At 39.0% G+C, this 17,080-nt stretch overlaps 1 gene segment (V, D, J or C); it reads left to right on the top strand.

Moving 5' to 3' along the window:
• The first annotated feature begins 361 nt into the window (after positions 1-361).
• Positions 362-17,080, top strand: part of LOC118595397 — a 154,524-nt gene continuing 137,805 nt past the window's right edge. The window contains 3 exon segments of the C gene segment in view: positions 362-413; positions 497-793; positions 15,342-15,361. Of these exon segments, the coding sequence occupies positions 368-413; positions 497-793; positions 15,342-15,361 (363 nt within the window).

The following is a 17,080-nucleotide window of genomic DNA, read 5'->3' as shown; positions in this document are numbered from 1 at the left end:
TCATCATCATCATCATCATCATCACAACCACCATCAATCAATCAGATAACAAAGTAGAGCAACTGCCTCAGGCCTGCAATCTATTGAGAGCTTAGGTTCTGATGTTATTTCCTCAGCATCTGCACAGGCCTCAGGGAAGGAGTGCTTTATACATTTCCTCAGAGAGGATTAGAACATGCTGATGCCTGCCCCAGGTATCCTTTGCCTCTTTCTTCTCCAGCTGAACTAGGTGCTTATCTAAGAAGTGTCCTGCTCATTAATATGCAAATTACTTGAGTCTAAGGTAGTAAATACAAGAAGGTCCACATGCCTGCATAACATATGATCAGTGTTCTCTCCACAGTCACTGAACACACAGGTTCTCACCATGGGATGGAGCTGGATCATTCTCTTCCTCCTGTCAGTAACTACAGGTAAGGGGCTTTCCAGTTCTAAACCTGAAGAAGGAACAGGGACTGAGGTGACAATGACATCCACTCTGTCTTTCTCTCCACAGGTGTCCACTCCCAGGTCCAGCTGCAACAATCTGGCCCTGAGTTGAGGAGGCCTGGTTCCTCTGTGAAGTTGTCCTGCAAGGCTTCTGGCTACACCTTCACTGATGAATACATGAACTGGGTGAAGCAGAGGCCTGGTCAGAGCCTTGAGTGGGTTGGAAGAATTGATCCTGAAAATAATGATACTAAATACAATCAGAAGTTCAAGGACAAGGCCAGATTGACTGCAGACACATCCTCCAGCACAGCCTACATGGAGCTCAGCAGCCTGACACCTGAGGACTCTGCGGTCTATTACTGTAGAGTGACACAGTGTTTCAACCACATCCTGAGTGTGTCAGAAACCCCAGAGAAGAGGAAACTGCCCTGTGATTGAGATGAAGAGATTAGCCTGGAGACTTATACAAAAATAATCATTCTGACTGTCCAAAATTTTGTCTGTCATTTCACAGTCTTACAGGGTGTTTGTCAACTTGTCAAAAGGACTGCTGGGAATGAAGTGATCCTGATTCAGGATGCCCTTACATACACTTGACCATTTGTTTACCAGTGACCACCTCCACTGACATGATTATTTCTTAAGAAACTGAAATAGGACAAACTGTAGCAACTCATTATGATATAAATATTTTTTAAACTTATGGGACTGGAACTATTGCTGAAGATGCTGGGAATGAGCTATAATATGAGTCAGGCCAGTAAAAGACATATCAACAGCTTGTGCACAAACAAAGCCCCTTTCATAGTTCAATTTTATTTCCCTAAAACAAGCACAGGCAGTTTGTTGGAAAGGTCCCCACAGATTTTGAGGTAGGTGCTTTAACCTTTTCTATTAAATCTAATTTTATGTCTTTAGTTATTGATACATCTGATCATGAATTTCATTTGTCAGTAGTAATCAAATCTGTTAATGTTTTAGGATTAGGGATAGAGCTGAGTGACTTGTTGTGTAGTCCCCAGGGTGTGGAGTCTGCTACTTTGCCAACAAGCTGGGATCCTGCTCAGATAACACTGGGGAAAGAGCATTGGGATTCCAAGCCGGGAATGTAGAGACCTGATCCTGTCATCAGCAGCCCTGTGTGCTCATTCCCCTGTTTCCTGAAATTGGATTCTCTTTGTCACCACCTTCCACATAGACTGGACCAGTGAAACTGCATTTTACATTTTGCAGGTATTTTAGATGGAGGTAATATTCTGAGGATGATTAGCATGTTTTAGTTTATAATATTTTTATAAATGACCTTTTTCTTCCCCATTTGAAACATATAGGAGGCCACAAGGACACAGCCAGAATCTGAGTTCTTTTGGGCAATCATTTTGTCATGCTTTTATTAAATCAGCAATAGTATGAGAATTACAGTTAAAGTTTGCATTTAGTAAGTAGACTGAAGAGACAAGGTAGAAGCAGCTTCTTTATTATATGTCTGCTGCTCAGTAGATCGTTGCAGATGATAGACAAAGTCATAAGTGACTCTGTACATTTCTGTGTATCATGGGAAATATACCTGTGGGAGTATTAACACCAAGAGCTTTATTCAAAGCCATTCCAGCAGTGTGGCTGCTTTAGCTGTTAACAGCTTGAGGGCTGGCAAGCAGCTGGGCCACTGTTTGGAAGTTTCCTTTTCTGATAATTTGATGATAAGTCATGTTTATAGTGGTCCCTGCCTTTGGTTATAAGCAGCAGTGGAATGGCATTCATCCATCCATTATTGAAGTCACAGGCTAAAGAGAGGGGTGGTGAGAATTGTTTTCATAAGGGCTTGTCAGGCTAAGGGAATTATTTCATAAATATTTGTGAAAACGTCTATTATTCCTATAGGAAAATGACTCTCAACCACATTTTCTGTAACATTATTTTTGAAATCTTTCTATATGGCTCATGGGCATGATATCCCATGCTTTTCTAATGGCTGGAAACATAGTCAGTAATTGTCCTGCTTGCAAACACTTTAAGGCCTTTTGTGGGTAAGGATCAATAATATATTGACATCCTGAATGGACATATGAAGAGAAGATGCAAGACATTTAGTAGGAAGATATTATTTTCTGAGACTTCCTTTTCCTTTTGTGAGACTAACCAATTAGCCTCAGCTGGTTCCACAACTTATCCCCATTTTTTCCTCAAGATTCTGAAGGAGTCTCATGGATGTGACCTCATGGATGTTCCTTAGCATCAGTCAATAGTTGATGAATTTATCTTGATTTTCCTTTGGTTCTAATTCATTTATGTAAGTTTTGTAGTTGTTTTGAACAGATTGATAATAAACAGAGATTCACAAATCATGTTCGGAACATCACATGAGGGAAATAAATCAAAGCATTTCTCTTGAAGTCATTTAACCAAGCGCAAGCCCAGATTTGATTCCCAACTGGATATTGCCTGTGTTGTCTTCTGATGTCCCTGTTGTATGAGGAGTCTGAATCTCTGTATCTGTCTCCATCTCTTGTTCTGCACCTTTCTGTCTGAGTTTCCCTATGACTCTGTCTCTCTCTGTGTCTCTGTTTCTCTCTCTGTATGTGTCTCTGTCTGTTGTTCTGTCTCTCTCTCCCTCTCTGTCCTTAACAAAGACTTTTGCTGAATATTTTTTTTTTTAACAGCACAGAATATATCACATTGGAAAAGAATAAGGGATATTTGACAGAAATCTTTAACAGAGTTTTACTGAGGATTAGTAACTTTTTCCATCTGACTAAAATAATAAACAGTTCTACAATCCTCTTTTCAAAAATCAAACAGTATCTGTATATTGTTTTCAGTGATTCTGGACGCTCTTTTTATAAAGTTTATTGAAAGCTATATTATGTGTTTTCAGCAAATTGTTATTATAACATACATACAAACACACGTGCATTAGTCTTCAGTGAAGAACATGGAAGAGCACACAAAATAAAGTTAGAGCTATGCATTATCTCATTGTGCAAAAGCTGTTTATATGTGAAATCCTAGGAAAATAAAGTTGGGTGTTACAATGTTCTCTTAAAGGCAAGTTAAACAAACAGTATGTGTGTGCAGTATAATCACAGTCTGAAGAATTTCAAAGTGCATCTTTCACTCTGGCTATGTGGTCCAGCAAAATTTTCAGTTTCTAAAAGGGTAAGAGATGTTTTTTTCAAAATATATTACCACAAAAGTATAATTCCTGAGGTGGGTGGTGGTGGCACATACCTTTAATCCCAGCACTTGGGAGGCAGAGGCAGGTGGATCTCTATGAGTTCAAGGCCAGCCTAGTCTCCAAAGCGAGTTCCAGGAAAGGCAAAATGCTACACAGAGAAACCCTGTCTTGAAAAAACAAACAAAAAAAGCGTATTTCCTGTAAGTTGGTAAAAATTATATTAAAATTTTTTTCACAGAACATATTGACTGATACAATGTATATACATGTTAATTGTCAAGAGTTCTGAAATTACACATTATGCAGTATTTTCTAGTCTCATATTACTGCCTTCCCAGTCTCAATACTCTGACCTACACTGTAAAGTCTTTACAGAACATGTACACTGATACAGCATCATCTTGCACAGTCCATTGGGTAGCTGGAGGTCATACTTCTATAGAGCATGGGGTTTTGAATACAGTATAAATAACAATCAGCAGGGAGACATGTGGTACCTGATAATCTCAAGATTTGTTTCAATACAAAGACTTTTAGCTCAGAACAGTAACATTTCATGGTCTTCTAGGACATTCTACTCACGACAAATATCAATGTCATTTGCTTAATTGTGTATGCAGCCATATGGGGACTACATTGTGGGAGGAATGAATCACTTAGACCAGTTCTACGTTAAAGATTATGCAAACCTATATTGAGTTTAAAATACTGTTTGAAATTCCAGTGGTTTTATAATATGTCCTCTTGTCTTCCTCCAACTAGAAAGCAGAGATTGACCAGGGGAATCTTCCATTTCAGTCCTCTGTATTGAATGGCACTCTCTAAAGTACTGGGAAGGCATTTGTGATGTGGGTATGAAAACTTGATTCATGGACTTCTGTAAAACCTGTTGGATAAATCATTTTAAAATACACAGTAAGCTCATACCACATATGGGAGAGCTCATTAGAGAGGGTTCTGAATGTCTAAAAGATTGAAAAATGAATCCTTAAGACTGAGATATCCTGTGGAAAATTTATTATACTTTGCCTTCTGTCCAGACAAATCCAATTAGTCATTTCAATTTTATTCCATTTGTATGAGAACTAATTTTGCATAGTTACCACCCATAGGTACTATGTAAATCACAGTGTTCCCTGAAAGTATATTTGAAGTACTTAGTGTTGGGAATTCAAGGAAGAAATATAAATTTCAGTTTCTTGTTTGCTTTTAAGCAATAACATAAACTTATTGTGTGCTATAAAATTATCTTATTTTCAATCTTTCATTTGGTTATCCTGGTTGGAAGATTCCAGAGAAATAATCTTTTTATGTAAGCCTTCAAGGCTATCTTGTAAAGCCTATATCAGTCGCAATAATGACTCATCTTTGTTATTATTGTGAAACCAGTATTTGAGTGCTGTGTGAATTAATATGGTAAATGCCAAAATAATACAGGTCAGATATACCTTAGGTAGGTCATATATTTCCAGTAAAATGCCATTCCTCAGACAGGCAAAAAAGGTTTAAATCCTGTGAAGTAATATTTTTTGAAATATTATAAGAAATATTCAAAATTTGTTAATCAATTTCAAGGTGTAAAATTATCAAGTACTCTTAGCTGAATAAAACCCTGGTTTGCTAGTGTCCCATCCTTGCAGTGATTTTTTGGGTGTAGTAACACATTTTAGCCAGCAGGTGTCACAGATTTAGTGTTAAAGAAGGTCCTGCTGAAGACTGGCTGGCAGCAGTGGCAGCAGTGGGAGCATGTGTGGAGGAGAAGCAGCAGCATGCAATGGAGCAGCATGGTGGTGGCAGATTTCCCCATGTCTCCTTGGAGCTTCAGGGTAAAAGCTGGAACAACTACCTACTACAAGTCACCCTGACACAGTTTATCTCCTACTAGAATGAATTCCTCAACTGAAAAACTAAGACCTGACAACTTGGTTTCATGGAGAGGCAATTTCAGGCTCTTCATCCAGTCTCAATCCCAGTCAGTAGAGAGTCATGTCCAGGACCTGAGAGATGGAAGGACTTCAGAACAGGGTCCCAGAGTGGAAGCTCCATATTTCTCTCCATAATTTTGTAGTGACAGACTTGCTTCCTTCATTCTTTTGAAAATGTGTCCTGATGGATGGGAGGGCTATGAGAAACACAGCCCTCAGCAAACAAACAACAAAAATACAAACACAAATGTTCAAGAATTTAAAAATATTTTCCAGAGAGTAATAATGCATAGTATTTACATTCTTTAGCACATTTTTCTCAGTATTGGATATCATACAGCAGTAATTACATAACCATCAAAACATATTACAAAATCACTAAACCAATTCATTCAATTTAAAGCTAGTTTCAACAGTCATAAAACACTGTTAATACTTTTGAAATTATCAAAATTTTATTTTACTATTTTATGTAAAGCAAGTAAGACAGAGGGATGTATATGGGCAAAAGTACAGTGAAATAAGACTATTTGAATTATATTACAAATATGTAATGAAGACTGTTGGACATGGGAATGGAGGGGAGGGCCTGGGGGTTGGTGGGTGTGGGGGTGGGAGGGGGGAGGACAGGGGAACCCATGGCTGATGTATAAAATTTAAAACACATAATAATAAAGAAAAAAATTAAAATAAAAAGATAGCTTAGTACTCCCATGAAAATAGACAGGGAGATCAATAGAAAAGAATAGAAGGCCCGGGAATAAAAAGTGAAAGCTATTCCTACTTAATTTTTGAGAAAGGAAGCAAAATTACACACTGGAAAAGGCTAGCCTATTCAATAAATGATGCTAACAAAACTTCATTTCTACCTGCAGAAGAATTAGATTTTTATCTTTAACCTTGTATCAAGATCAAATCAAAATACACCAAACACTTAATTTAAAACCTGAGACTGAGATTTCCTGAACAAAACATATTGGAGATCCTGGAGAGACAAGAACTTGTTGAGTAGACCGCTAACCACCCAAGAACCAACCCCAAGTGTCAACAGTTGGGACTGCATGAACATATGGTTTTCTACATCAAAGGCAACAACAGTGGGCAGTCAGACCCCCCAAAGAGTGGGAGGAAGTCTTTACCAGCTGTACTACAGACACTGGACAAAGATCCAGACTTCATAAAGAACTGCATGACTTAAATACAAAGGAAACAAAATTGCCGATCAATGAAAGGGCAAAGGAACTACCTAGAAAGTGTTCAACAAAAGAGACACTAATGGCCTATATCTATTTATTAAAGTTTTACTTTTTCTACCATTAAGAAAATGTAAATTAAAACTACTTGGATATACCACCTCAGCCCAGTGAGAGTGGCTATCTTCAACAAATCTGACAACCAGTGTTGGAGGGGATGTGGAGAGAAAGGATCCTAGTCACTGTTGGCAGAGATACAAGTTAATACAGCCACTGAGGAAATTAGTGTTGAGATTTCACAAAAAAATTAAAATAGAACTACCATATGACCTAGGTATTTACTCCTGGGTATATACCAGACAACATCACACCTCCCACAGAGTTATTTGCACCCATGGGTCCTTGCTGGTTTATTCACTATAGCAAAGAATGGAAATCAACCTAGTTGTACATCAACAGTGAATGGATAATGAAAATTGGCGCACGCGCGCGCACACACACACACACACACACACACACACACACACACACACACACACTTTTCAGCTTTGAAGAAAAATGTATTCACAAAATTTGAAGGATAATGAATGGACTACTCATGTATAATTTTAAGTGAGATCACAAATCTCAGATAGAAAAAACTGTATATTCCTCTCATATGTGGAGTCTAACGTCAACATATGCATATATGTAAACAAAGTAGAAAAGAGAATAAGAAAGGCTAAATATAAAAAAGAGGAAGGACTGAATGCAGATGGTGGAAATGAGTTATGAAATAGGATATAAAGTTAATTGTTTTACATCTACCTCTGTCATGGATTTTTTTATTTTGATGGTGGTTAAGTGTATAAAATATATTCAGTAGTGAAAGTGTAAAGTCAACCGAAGGTACACAACTTCCATTCTCAATAGAGAGTCTAACTGTATAGAAGTTCACTGATCTGTCTTGTTAACTTTGGTGTGTGTGGGTTTTTTGTAAGTTTTTTTATAGTAAAGTTTGCTTAAAATGTTTAGATATCAAAGAAGAAATAAATAAAACAGTACAAAGAATCAAGAAAACTGAGAGGTAGTGCTCTGAGAAAATAAAGATTGACAGACCCCTAGTCCAATGAACTGAGAGAAAGGAGATAACTCAACAGAACTAGATATGAACGGAAAAACATTGTAATAGATACCAAAGAGATTAGGAAGATTATAAAGAAAGACCTTCAAAATATATAATCCATTATGTAAGATAATAAACAATTTTCTTTCAATTAAGAAATTTCTAGATTCTCTCAAACCACCAACGATAAACCAAGAAAAGATGAACAACTTAACTAGACTCATAACAAATAGGAGATGGAAACAGCAATAGCAATTAAGACAAAAAACTGACCAAAACAAAACAAATTCAGGCCAAGACAGATTCACAGCAGAATTGTACCAGGCTGTCAAAGATCTACCACATCCAAATTATTGTGTTTTTTTCTTGTTGTTTGTTTGTTTGGTTGATTTTGGTTTTTGGCTTTTGTTCTTTTAGACAAGGTTTCTCTGTGTAGCATTGGAGTCTGTCCTGGAACTCACTTTGTAGACCAGACAGGCCTTGAACTCAGATTCAACTGCCTTTGCCGCCCAAGTGCTGGGATTAAAGGCATGAGCCATCACCGCCTGGCTCCTAAATTATTGTTAAAAATAGAAATGGAAGTAACACTTCCAAGTTCTTTCTACAAAACCATGTTAATCTATATATAAACCAGCCAAAGGTACAACAATAAAGAAAACTACAGGCCAATGTGCACAGTGAACATAGATGCAAAAATCCTCAACAAACAAACTGCAAACTGAATATGAGTATGCATTTAAAAATCATCCACCACTGTCAGGTTGACTTTCTCCTGGAGACACAAGGATTGATAAGTAACTCAGTGCTTTTAATAAATCATATGAACGTCAAGAGAAAAATCATATGCTCATCTCTACAGGTGCCAAAATGGTCTTTGGCTAAAATTCACTATGGGTTCATGATATAAGTTGTATGAGAACATCAGGAGACATTCATCAACAAAAATAAAGACCACATGTGACAAACCCACAGCCAACATCATCTTAACTGGAGAAGACCTTGAAGCAATCCTGTTACAATCAGGAGAGACAAGGCTGGTCACTCTCCCCACTCCTGTGACACAGTGCTTGGAGCACTAGCTAGAGTAACACAAGAGGGGCACAAATTGAGTGGGAATAAAGTCAGAAGAGCAGTTGAACTGTCCCTATTTGCAGAAGATACATAATGATGAAGTCTTTCTATGACTAATAAAAGGGCATACTTAATTTTGTCAAAGACCTTTTTTGCACCTATTGGGATGAGCATATGAGTTTTGTCTTGAAGTCCATTTATATGATTTATGCATTTTTACATAACATATCCCAAAGTTCCATCAGGAAACTTCTAGAAATTGTCAGCACTTTCAGGAAAGTGAAAGAATACAAAATCAACTTACAAAAATCAATATATGCATTTCTATATACCCATAACAACAAAGAAAGCTGCCTCTCCATCTATGATTTTTAATATTGTCTTGTTTTCTGTCCAGCTCTGGGACAGGCACCATGTAAACTTGGAATAATCACTACAGAAGCTCAACTGTGTCCCAGTGTTCAGATGCCATGCAGGAGCCAAGGAAGGGAAGCCTTGCATCTCTCATTGATAGATGAAACAATTTAAAAAGGGAATTGTTTACCTGAGGTCACACAGAGAGGCATTGCCCACACTGACCCTGCAGTATGACACTGGTTCATTCAACTGCAAAGTTCACAATAAGCTCCAAGAGCTGGGGAGGGGACATGCAGAAGAGGGACATACATGATAAAGTCACAGGCCTGGGCTCTCAGACATCACTGAAGTTTAAGTGCTTGATTCAGGGAGCTGAATGTCATGGACAGATGAGACATTTCCAGAAAAGTAAACACCTTCCAACCGGATTTGAGAAGCGTTCTGTGATGAACCTGAGGTCTGTATTCTCAGGTGACAGAGAAGAGAAACACAGAAAAGCCACAGTTAGTTTGTGATGAGACAGCGGCATTTTAAGCCTAGTGCTCTGTCACTCATATCTTACTCTGTCTGCTGCCTTCCAGCTCTCAAGTGTGAGACAGGAGTCAGGAGGAACAGTGCTGTGCAATAAGTGCTCTGATATGTGGTTAGTGCTCTGTAGGTGACACATAGCGAGTGCTGTGAGGGCACTAACCACACAGAACAGGTGTGTGAGTATATGTGCACAGGAGTCAGGGCTCTGAGGAGAGGGATCTGGGAAGGCTGTGAAGGTACAGCTACAAAGATGTGCTAGTACCAACTAGAAGAAGCCTCAGTGTCCAGAGAGGAAACTACCCCAGTAGACTCTGTGGTGTCTGGAACTATGAATGTGATGCTGCCATGGGTTCATCCTTCAGTGGGGGGTCAGATGTACTAAATGGTAGTGTAGGAGAAAAATAAGACAGAAAAGAAAAACCTAGTATGAAGTATTAGCAGGTCATATTTATGTAAGTATACACACATACATATATGACAATAATGAATAGATTGTAAATTTCAGAAGGAATGGGGGACATTGCAGGAGTTGGGAGGAAAGTGTGGAGTGGAATGATGTAAACACTAGTCATGTATACAATTCTCACAACAGTATTATAATAGAAAACTTTAACAAAAATGATGGCAACTTGCTTCCCCCTCCAAAAAAAATGAATTGTAAAAAGAAGACATTTAGGGAAGTATTATTTATTTGAAAATGAAAATGAGAATTACTTATGTATGTACTGTTACACCAGACATGTATCTGTAAATATTTTGCTGTTCTTGAAGTTTGTGTTATGTGTTCCATAACAATGACTTAGAACTTGAGCTTCACTGCTGGCCATGTTATCACATTTGATAAGAACCTCCTTATCAATCTGAGAGCAGGATTCCCTCTTTTTAATCTCCTAAATCCTGTATCTTTTAAGGCACCCATCAGTTGCTGTGAGAATAAGGCAGTGAAGAACAGCCTGACTGCTGGTGAAGGAGTGGGCCTAGTTCAATTTTATATTTCTCACAGTCACAGATCCTGTACTCATGTGTCTTTCTTAGAGGGGCATGAATGCCATGAGATGGGACTGATATGATGGGCTTGATCCAACAGCAACCCAGTCATCTGAAATACTTTATTGTTTAATAGTCCCAGAAATTTGTGCTGACAGCAGCAGGACAACCCTGGTGATGGTAAAGCCATGTCCAGTCACTTGTGATGAAGTGTGTGTGTGTGTGTGTGTGTGTGTGTGTGTGTGTGTGTGTGTGTGTGTGTGTTTGTGTGTGTAAATGGGAATGTCATGGACTAATGGAGACAGAAAGTCACACAGCCTCTGCCTTCTGTAATGTCCAGGGTCCTTTGTGAAGGACTCACATCAGAACATTATCCAAACAGACAGAGAACAAATAAAATACACAAAAGTAGTAATTTCCCTCCTTGAATGCTTTCAATTTGTCCCAGAGGTTTTGTTGTGTTGTGTTTTCATTTTCACTTAACTCTAGAAAATAAAAATCTTTCAATTTCTTTCTTGAGTTCTTCTTTTCTCCATTGATCAATAATCAGTTATTTAATCTAAATGAAACTGGAATTACTATTTGTTCACTGTAGATTTTAATCTTGATTGCATTTTATAGATAGAATTCACAGATTGACCTCAAGTTTTCTTAATTTGTTAAAATTTCTTTGGGATCCCAATATGTGGCCCATTTTAGAGAAGCTTCTGTCTGTTGAGTAGAATGTATATCCTTTGGTGTTTGTGTAGAGTATTCTGTAGGTATCTGTCACTGTGGATGAAAGTCAAGGACAATAAAGAGGACCATATTTGTAGGGACCTGTGGGAGAAGGAGTTCTAGAGAAGCGTATACTAGAACTCAAGCATTATTACAGGGGAGAATGGGAAAACAGGGGAAGTTTATCTGATAATAGGGGGAGGAGGGAATTATGGAGAGACAGACATGAAGGGGGAGGGATAAAGAACACTGAGGGTGACTGAGGACGCCAATTAAACTTCCATGTTTGTTTACTTAAGAGACACATACACACACATGCACATATGCATTGTATAACATGTAAATAATTTAAATGAAGTGAATCCACATGGGGTGATTATACTCCCCAGATTTTAAATACCCATTCTTATGTCCACATAAAAGTTTAGCTCTTCCCTGTCATTGAAGAGGCTTCTATATTTGACAGAGTCTTTCCCAGAAATCTGCTCCACATGTGCTGCTGGCTCCTTGGTCACATGGAGAAGTACAATTGGAACTTAAAAAGATAAAACTAGAAGTAACTTAGGAGTAGAGTGCCAAGAGTGCACAGGGCACTGCAGGTTGTCTCCAACATTTCAGAAGAAAAATCCTAAACAAAACTGATGACAACCTTGAACACAAAGGACTCTTACAGAGCATGCATCTACACTGACCTAAATCATTTTCCATGGTCCATGGGATACATGGTGTCACTTTTGTGAACATTTGGCTGTGGAAAAGTGTTGAACAAAGCCAACATGGGACACACATGACTTGTAGATTTTCAGTGTTTAACGTTGGGATAAAGTATCTTTATTCATCTCAGTGACTAATTTTAAATGCTCCTATTTCTTATGGTACCTTTCCATGACAATAGGAATACTATGTGCTTGATGTGGATGAAATCACACTGAGAATGCCCAGTCCCAAGTATGAAACACCTACACTCATTTGTTCTTAACACATATTCAGTCTCATAAAAAGTAATATTTGACTCTAATGATGGATTTGCAGCTGCCTCACTGCCAGGGCCTGATTTCAGTTCTAGCACTGAGATTCAAGAGAGACACTTATTAGAGAGTGACTCACTGCCTGATTTTTGAAATCAAATACTAAAGACCTGTGTAGCACAAATCTTAAATGGTCTTAATAAAAAAGCAAACCCAGGAGCCAGGTATTGTGGTGAACTCTGAAAGATCAGAGAAGCAGAACAAGCCATAGCTACCTCATATTGCCAATTCCTCAGCTGATCCTGTTTCCTCAGACTGGATGCCTCTCAGCTGAACTGTGATGCTCAAAAAGAGCTTAACCAGCCCTACTTCCTGGTCCTCATGCCTTATATACCTTTCTTCCATCACTTCCTGGGATTAAAGGCATGAGTCACCATGCCTGGCTATTTTCAGTGTGGCTTTAACCACACTGTGTTCTCTGACTCCAGCTAATTTTATTAGGGTACACAGTATTTTGGGGAACTCAATATCACCACAGAACTATGTAGTCTGAAGTGTCCACATTATGAGGAGATTCACTGGAATTAATGAGAAGAAACAAGCTTGTTAAAATGTGCCCATGTAGGTATCCAGACTAATGGGAGTTTTCCAAAAACACCTCTCAGGGCAGGAGTCGAGACCTTTGAGTACAGAGCATGTCTTTCACGTGATCCATCAGAAAATTCTAGATGTCATCTGTAGTACTTCTATCAGGTGAATAAATGCTTATACTCTGCAAAGAAGTGCTGAGGTACAGGGAGGAGTGGGTAGACTAGGGCCGGTCATGCTGTCTGCCATGCTGAGAACACTGCTACTACAGCAGGAGGTTTTGTTCCTCAGACTTCACACCAGCACTGGCGTCCTTACTCTTTACGTCTTTAATGATAGAATTCCCAGTGAGACATGGCAGTATTTTTTAAGAGATAGGTTATCTTCTAGATAAGAAGAGTTCACCCCAGGTCTGAATATATCTTTTATTTAAACTGAACACTACTTTTGGTATACTTTCACTGTCTTGTTCAATGGTAACAGGCTCTGGAATGGAAAGTGTAATGGGTGTTGAAAGGGCATGGTGTTAAGGGTTCCTATATCTTACTGAACACATAGCAACTCACAATTCCCTAACCATAGATGAAGGTTCATTCTTCATTTACTTTGCATTTGCATCTTTCCACATTTGGAATGAGTTACATAAAAATGAGATAATTTTAATCCCATATACTATATTTATGTAATAATTTAAAAGTATTCTATTTCTAAGATGTGCGAATGAAGCTACTATTAACATCCATTTGCAGTTTGTTTGGCATTCTCATGCCAATCTATGTATAAATAAGAGAGCAATGATATGTTCACACTATATATAGATTTACATTTTTGTCTCCAACAATATCTGTAGTGGGAAGTCACTTTGCTGGACCTATGTACATGTGTGGAGGATCCTAGAGCTCAAGTAAGGCCATGGAGAGGATGCTCAGTGTCCACCTTCTAGACCTGGATGGGCACTGGTTGGAGTGACATGTCAGAAGCAGAGTCCCAGACAAGGGTAATCCTGTATCAGGACTTGTGCAGGTCATCAGGTGGTGCTCAAACATCAGTGAGGACAGGACCAGGAGGAGAAGATGCATAGAGCAGACAGCAAGGGAGGTTACAGGATCCATCACGGTTTCTTCACCTTACTTAACTACATGTTACACAGTCAATCAAAATCCAGAAGACCATTGCTTACTGAGCTGTACTGTTTTCCTGGAGAACCTAAAGCAGAAGTAACAACAGGTAAATTCAGTCATTTCGTTTAACATATGACACTCTACCAGGTATATCATCAAAATAGAGATGTCACAATACACAGGCACACTTAGTCACTATGAAGACCATTTTCTCACAATGGAATGAATTATTCAACTGAAAAATTGGAAAGCAATCAATGCCTTTTCTATGGAGGGAACTATTACACGTGTCTTAATCTTGAATCTTAGCCCATGGCCACTATGGAAATATGGTAGGACATGAGAATGTGGGAACATTAGAGCATGGTCTTCCTAGAGTCCAGGCTGCAGACTCCTCTCCATCCAGTGATGATTACAGACATAGGACTTGTGCCTATGTAGAAGACAATAAATAGTGACTTGATTCCTAGGGATGTTTACACAAACATACCCCACACAGAATCAACCTAAAATATACCCAGGCAGAGGTTTTCTAATTGTTGATATTATCAATCAAATAATATTTACTTAATCAATTTTCTTCAGTCTTATGGATCTAAACCAGGGATCTATGTATGTCAGACTACCAAGCTATATCTCAAAATCAGTGTATTAATTTGGAGATGTGAATTCAGCATTCAGTAAATTTTCTATTTTTCCTCTGGCACATGCAAATATTTTATATTTTTGTGAGACAGGAAAGGCAAGAAGAAAAGTGTTATGGGATAAAATGCAAAGAACATGAAAATTTAACACAGTTGTTGCCCCCAGTTCCTTTATTTCATGATTGTTATCTTCAGTAATAACTATTTCTTTAAGGTTCTACTCCAGAATTCCCTACATAGAAGTAGAACATGCAGGTGATTCTTTCTCAGCTCATGAACACTGGAACAGCCATGCCTCTGCAGCTCTTGAATTACCAGGGTTTTCCCATGCAGACATCAGCACTGAACACAGACCACTCACCATGTAGTTGGGGATCACCTGGGTTTTCTTTTTTTGTGTTTTAAGGGTTAATTGGTGGAGAATAAGAAATGCTAAGTATGTGATTAGACATGATTGATAGGGAGTGTGGACAAGGATGAGAACTTCCTGACTATGTTTCTCTGTGTTTGCAGATGTCTAATGCAAGGTGCAGCAGGTGGAGTCTTTGTCAGAATTGGTGCAGCATGGGGTTTCCTGTGCTCTCTTGTTGAGCCTTTGCATTCACCTTTAGTATCTACTGGATGCTCTATGTCTGTCAGGCTAGGGAAGGAGCACAGTGAGGGGGACTTCCTTGTGATTTGCTCCATGCCTTGTGTTTGTTTGCATTTGAAGAGGTGAGCTCTCAGCTTCCTGCTCCTGCCATCATGCCTTTATATGCAGAAGCCTCCTCACATACCCACCCAGAAGAAAAGACCAAATACCAGGTTCTAAGTCTGGGAAGGGTTTCTTCTTAAGTTATGAACGACCATCCCTAGGAACCTAGAGTCTTCACTTGGAACAGTGTCAAGGAAGAAGAATAGATAAGAAGTACCAGGAGCAAGGGATGGAGGGAGAGAGGGAAGGCAGGACTGAGGAAGGGAGGGAGGGAGGGAGGGAGGGAGACAGTGAGGGAGACAGGGAGGGAGGGAGGGAGGGAAGGAGGGAGGGAGAGAAAGAGAGAGAGACACAGAGAGAGAGAGAGAGAGAGAGAGAGAGAGAGAGAGAGAGAGAGAGAGAGAGAATAAGGTTGGGTGACATATGCAGAAAGTATTTTGGGGACAAGATCAAAATACATTGTATAACAAAATTAATAAAAAAGAAAAAAATAAAACCAAAGAAATTCAAGTCTATGAGGCTGACAAAAATGTTTATGTTTTGTTGGGGCTGAGAGACAAACATTCAGAAAACCAATTTCTTGCCAAGGGTTTGCCAGCCATTAGTTCATCCAGAGCCTCATTTGACTCATGTTATCACTGGATACAAAACACACCTCTGGATCATCAGCTGTCTTGGCTAAGAACAAGTCTCTTTCTATAGAACAGTGAGGCACCAGGACCCTGGGGAAACATCAACTGAAAATTTCCCTGATGCTTTGCTCTGATCACTTCTAAATTAGCTGAAATGAAATTGATCATTTTGTTTTATGAGTTCATTTCTGGGGTTATTGAATTGATATATTTAAATGCTTTCAATTCCTCAGAAATATGATGAGGTCCATCTAAACATTCTTGTTCACCTTTATGTGCACATGCCTCCCTTCCAGTCTGTTACACACCTATCGGAATTATTCCTAGAGCATTGTCCAGATATTCTTATGAGAAGGAAGTCACTGACATGGCAGCATCTACATGTGCAAAGAAGCACGGAGCTCAAGAGAAGCCATGCAGCAGAAGTCCATATCCACAGTGTAGACCTGGGTGAGTCCTGCACATCAGGTAGACTCTGGTTCAGCAGCAAATCCAGACAAGAGCAAATGATGCAAGGGGAATGCAGGCCACTGGGTGATGCTGGTATCTCAGCCATTCAGGCCTCCAGGGACAGGTGACAACAAGAAACAGCAAGGGAAAATACTGCAATGATCCAGAGTTTCCTCCTCTCACTTACCCACATACAATCCCGTTAAACATATGAAGCCCATGAGAGAACGGATTTGATCATTAAGGACCAAAGCAGAAGTGACTTCAGATCATTGGGTCTCTGCATTTAGTGGCTTTAGTGAGGTCTCTTTACCTGGGAATGCCACAGTAGCAATAATGTCACAGTACTAAAACCCTCTTAACAAACCCAGTTTCTCTAATAGTAGAATTAATTACTCAGTTGGACAACAAGGACCCAATTCTCCTTTCTAATACAGGGGTGTTTATTCCAGGGATCCTTCTCTTGAGTCTGATTCCACAGCCACCAAGG

The sequence above is a fragment of the Onychomys torridus genome, chromosome 14, assembly GCF_903995425.1.
Source record: "Onychomys torridus chromosome 14, mOncTor1.1, whole genome shotgun sequence".
NCBI lineage: Eukaryota > Metazoa > Chordata > Mammalia > Rodentia > Cricetidae > Onychomys > Onychomys torridus.
The sequence above is the reverse complement of the archived record's forward strand: the minus strand, read 5'-3'. Positions and strand labels throughout refer to the sequence as shown.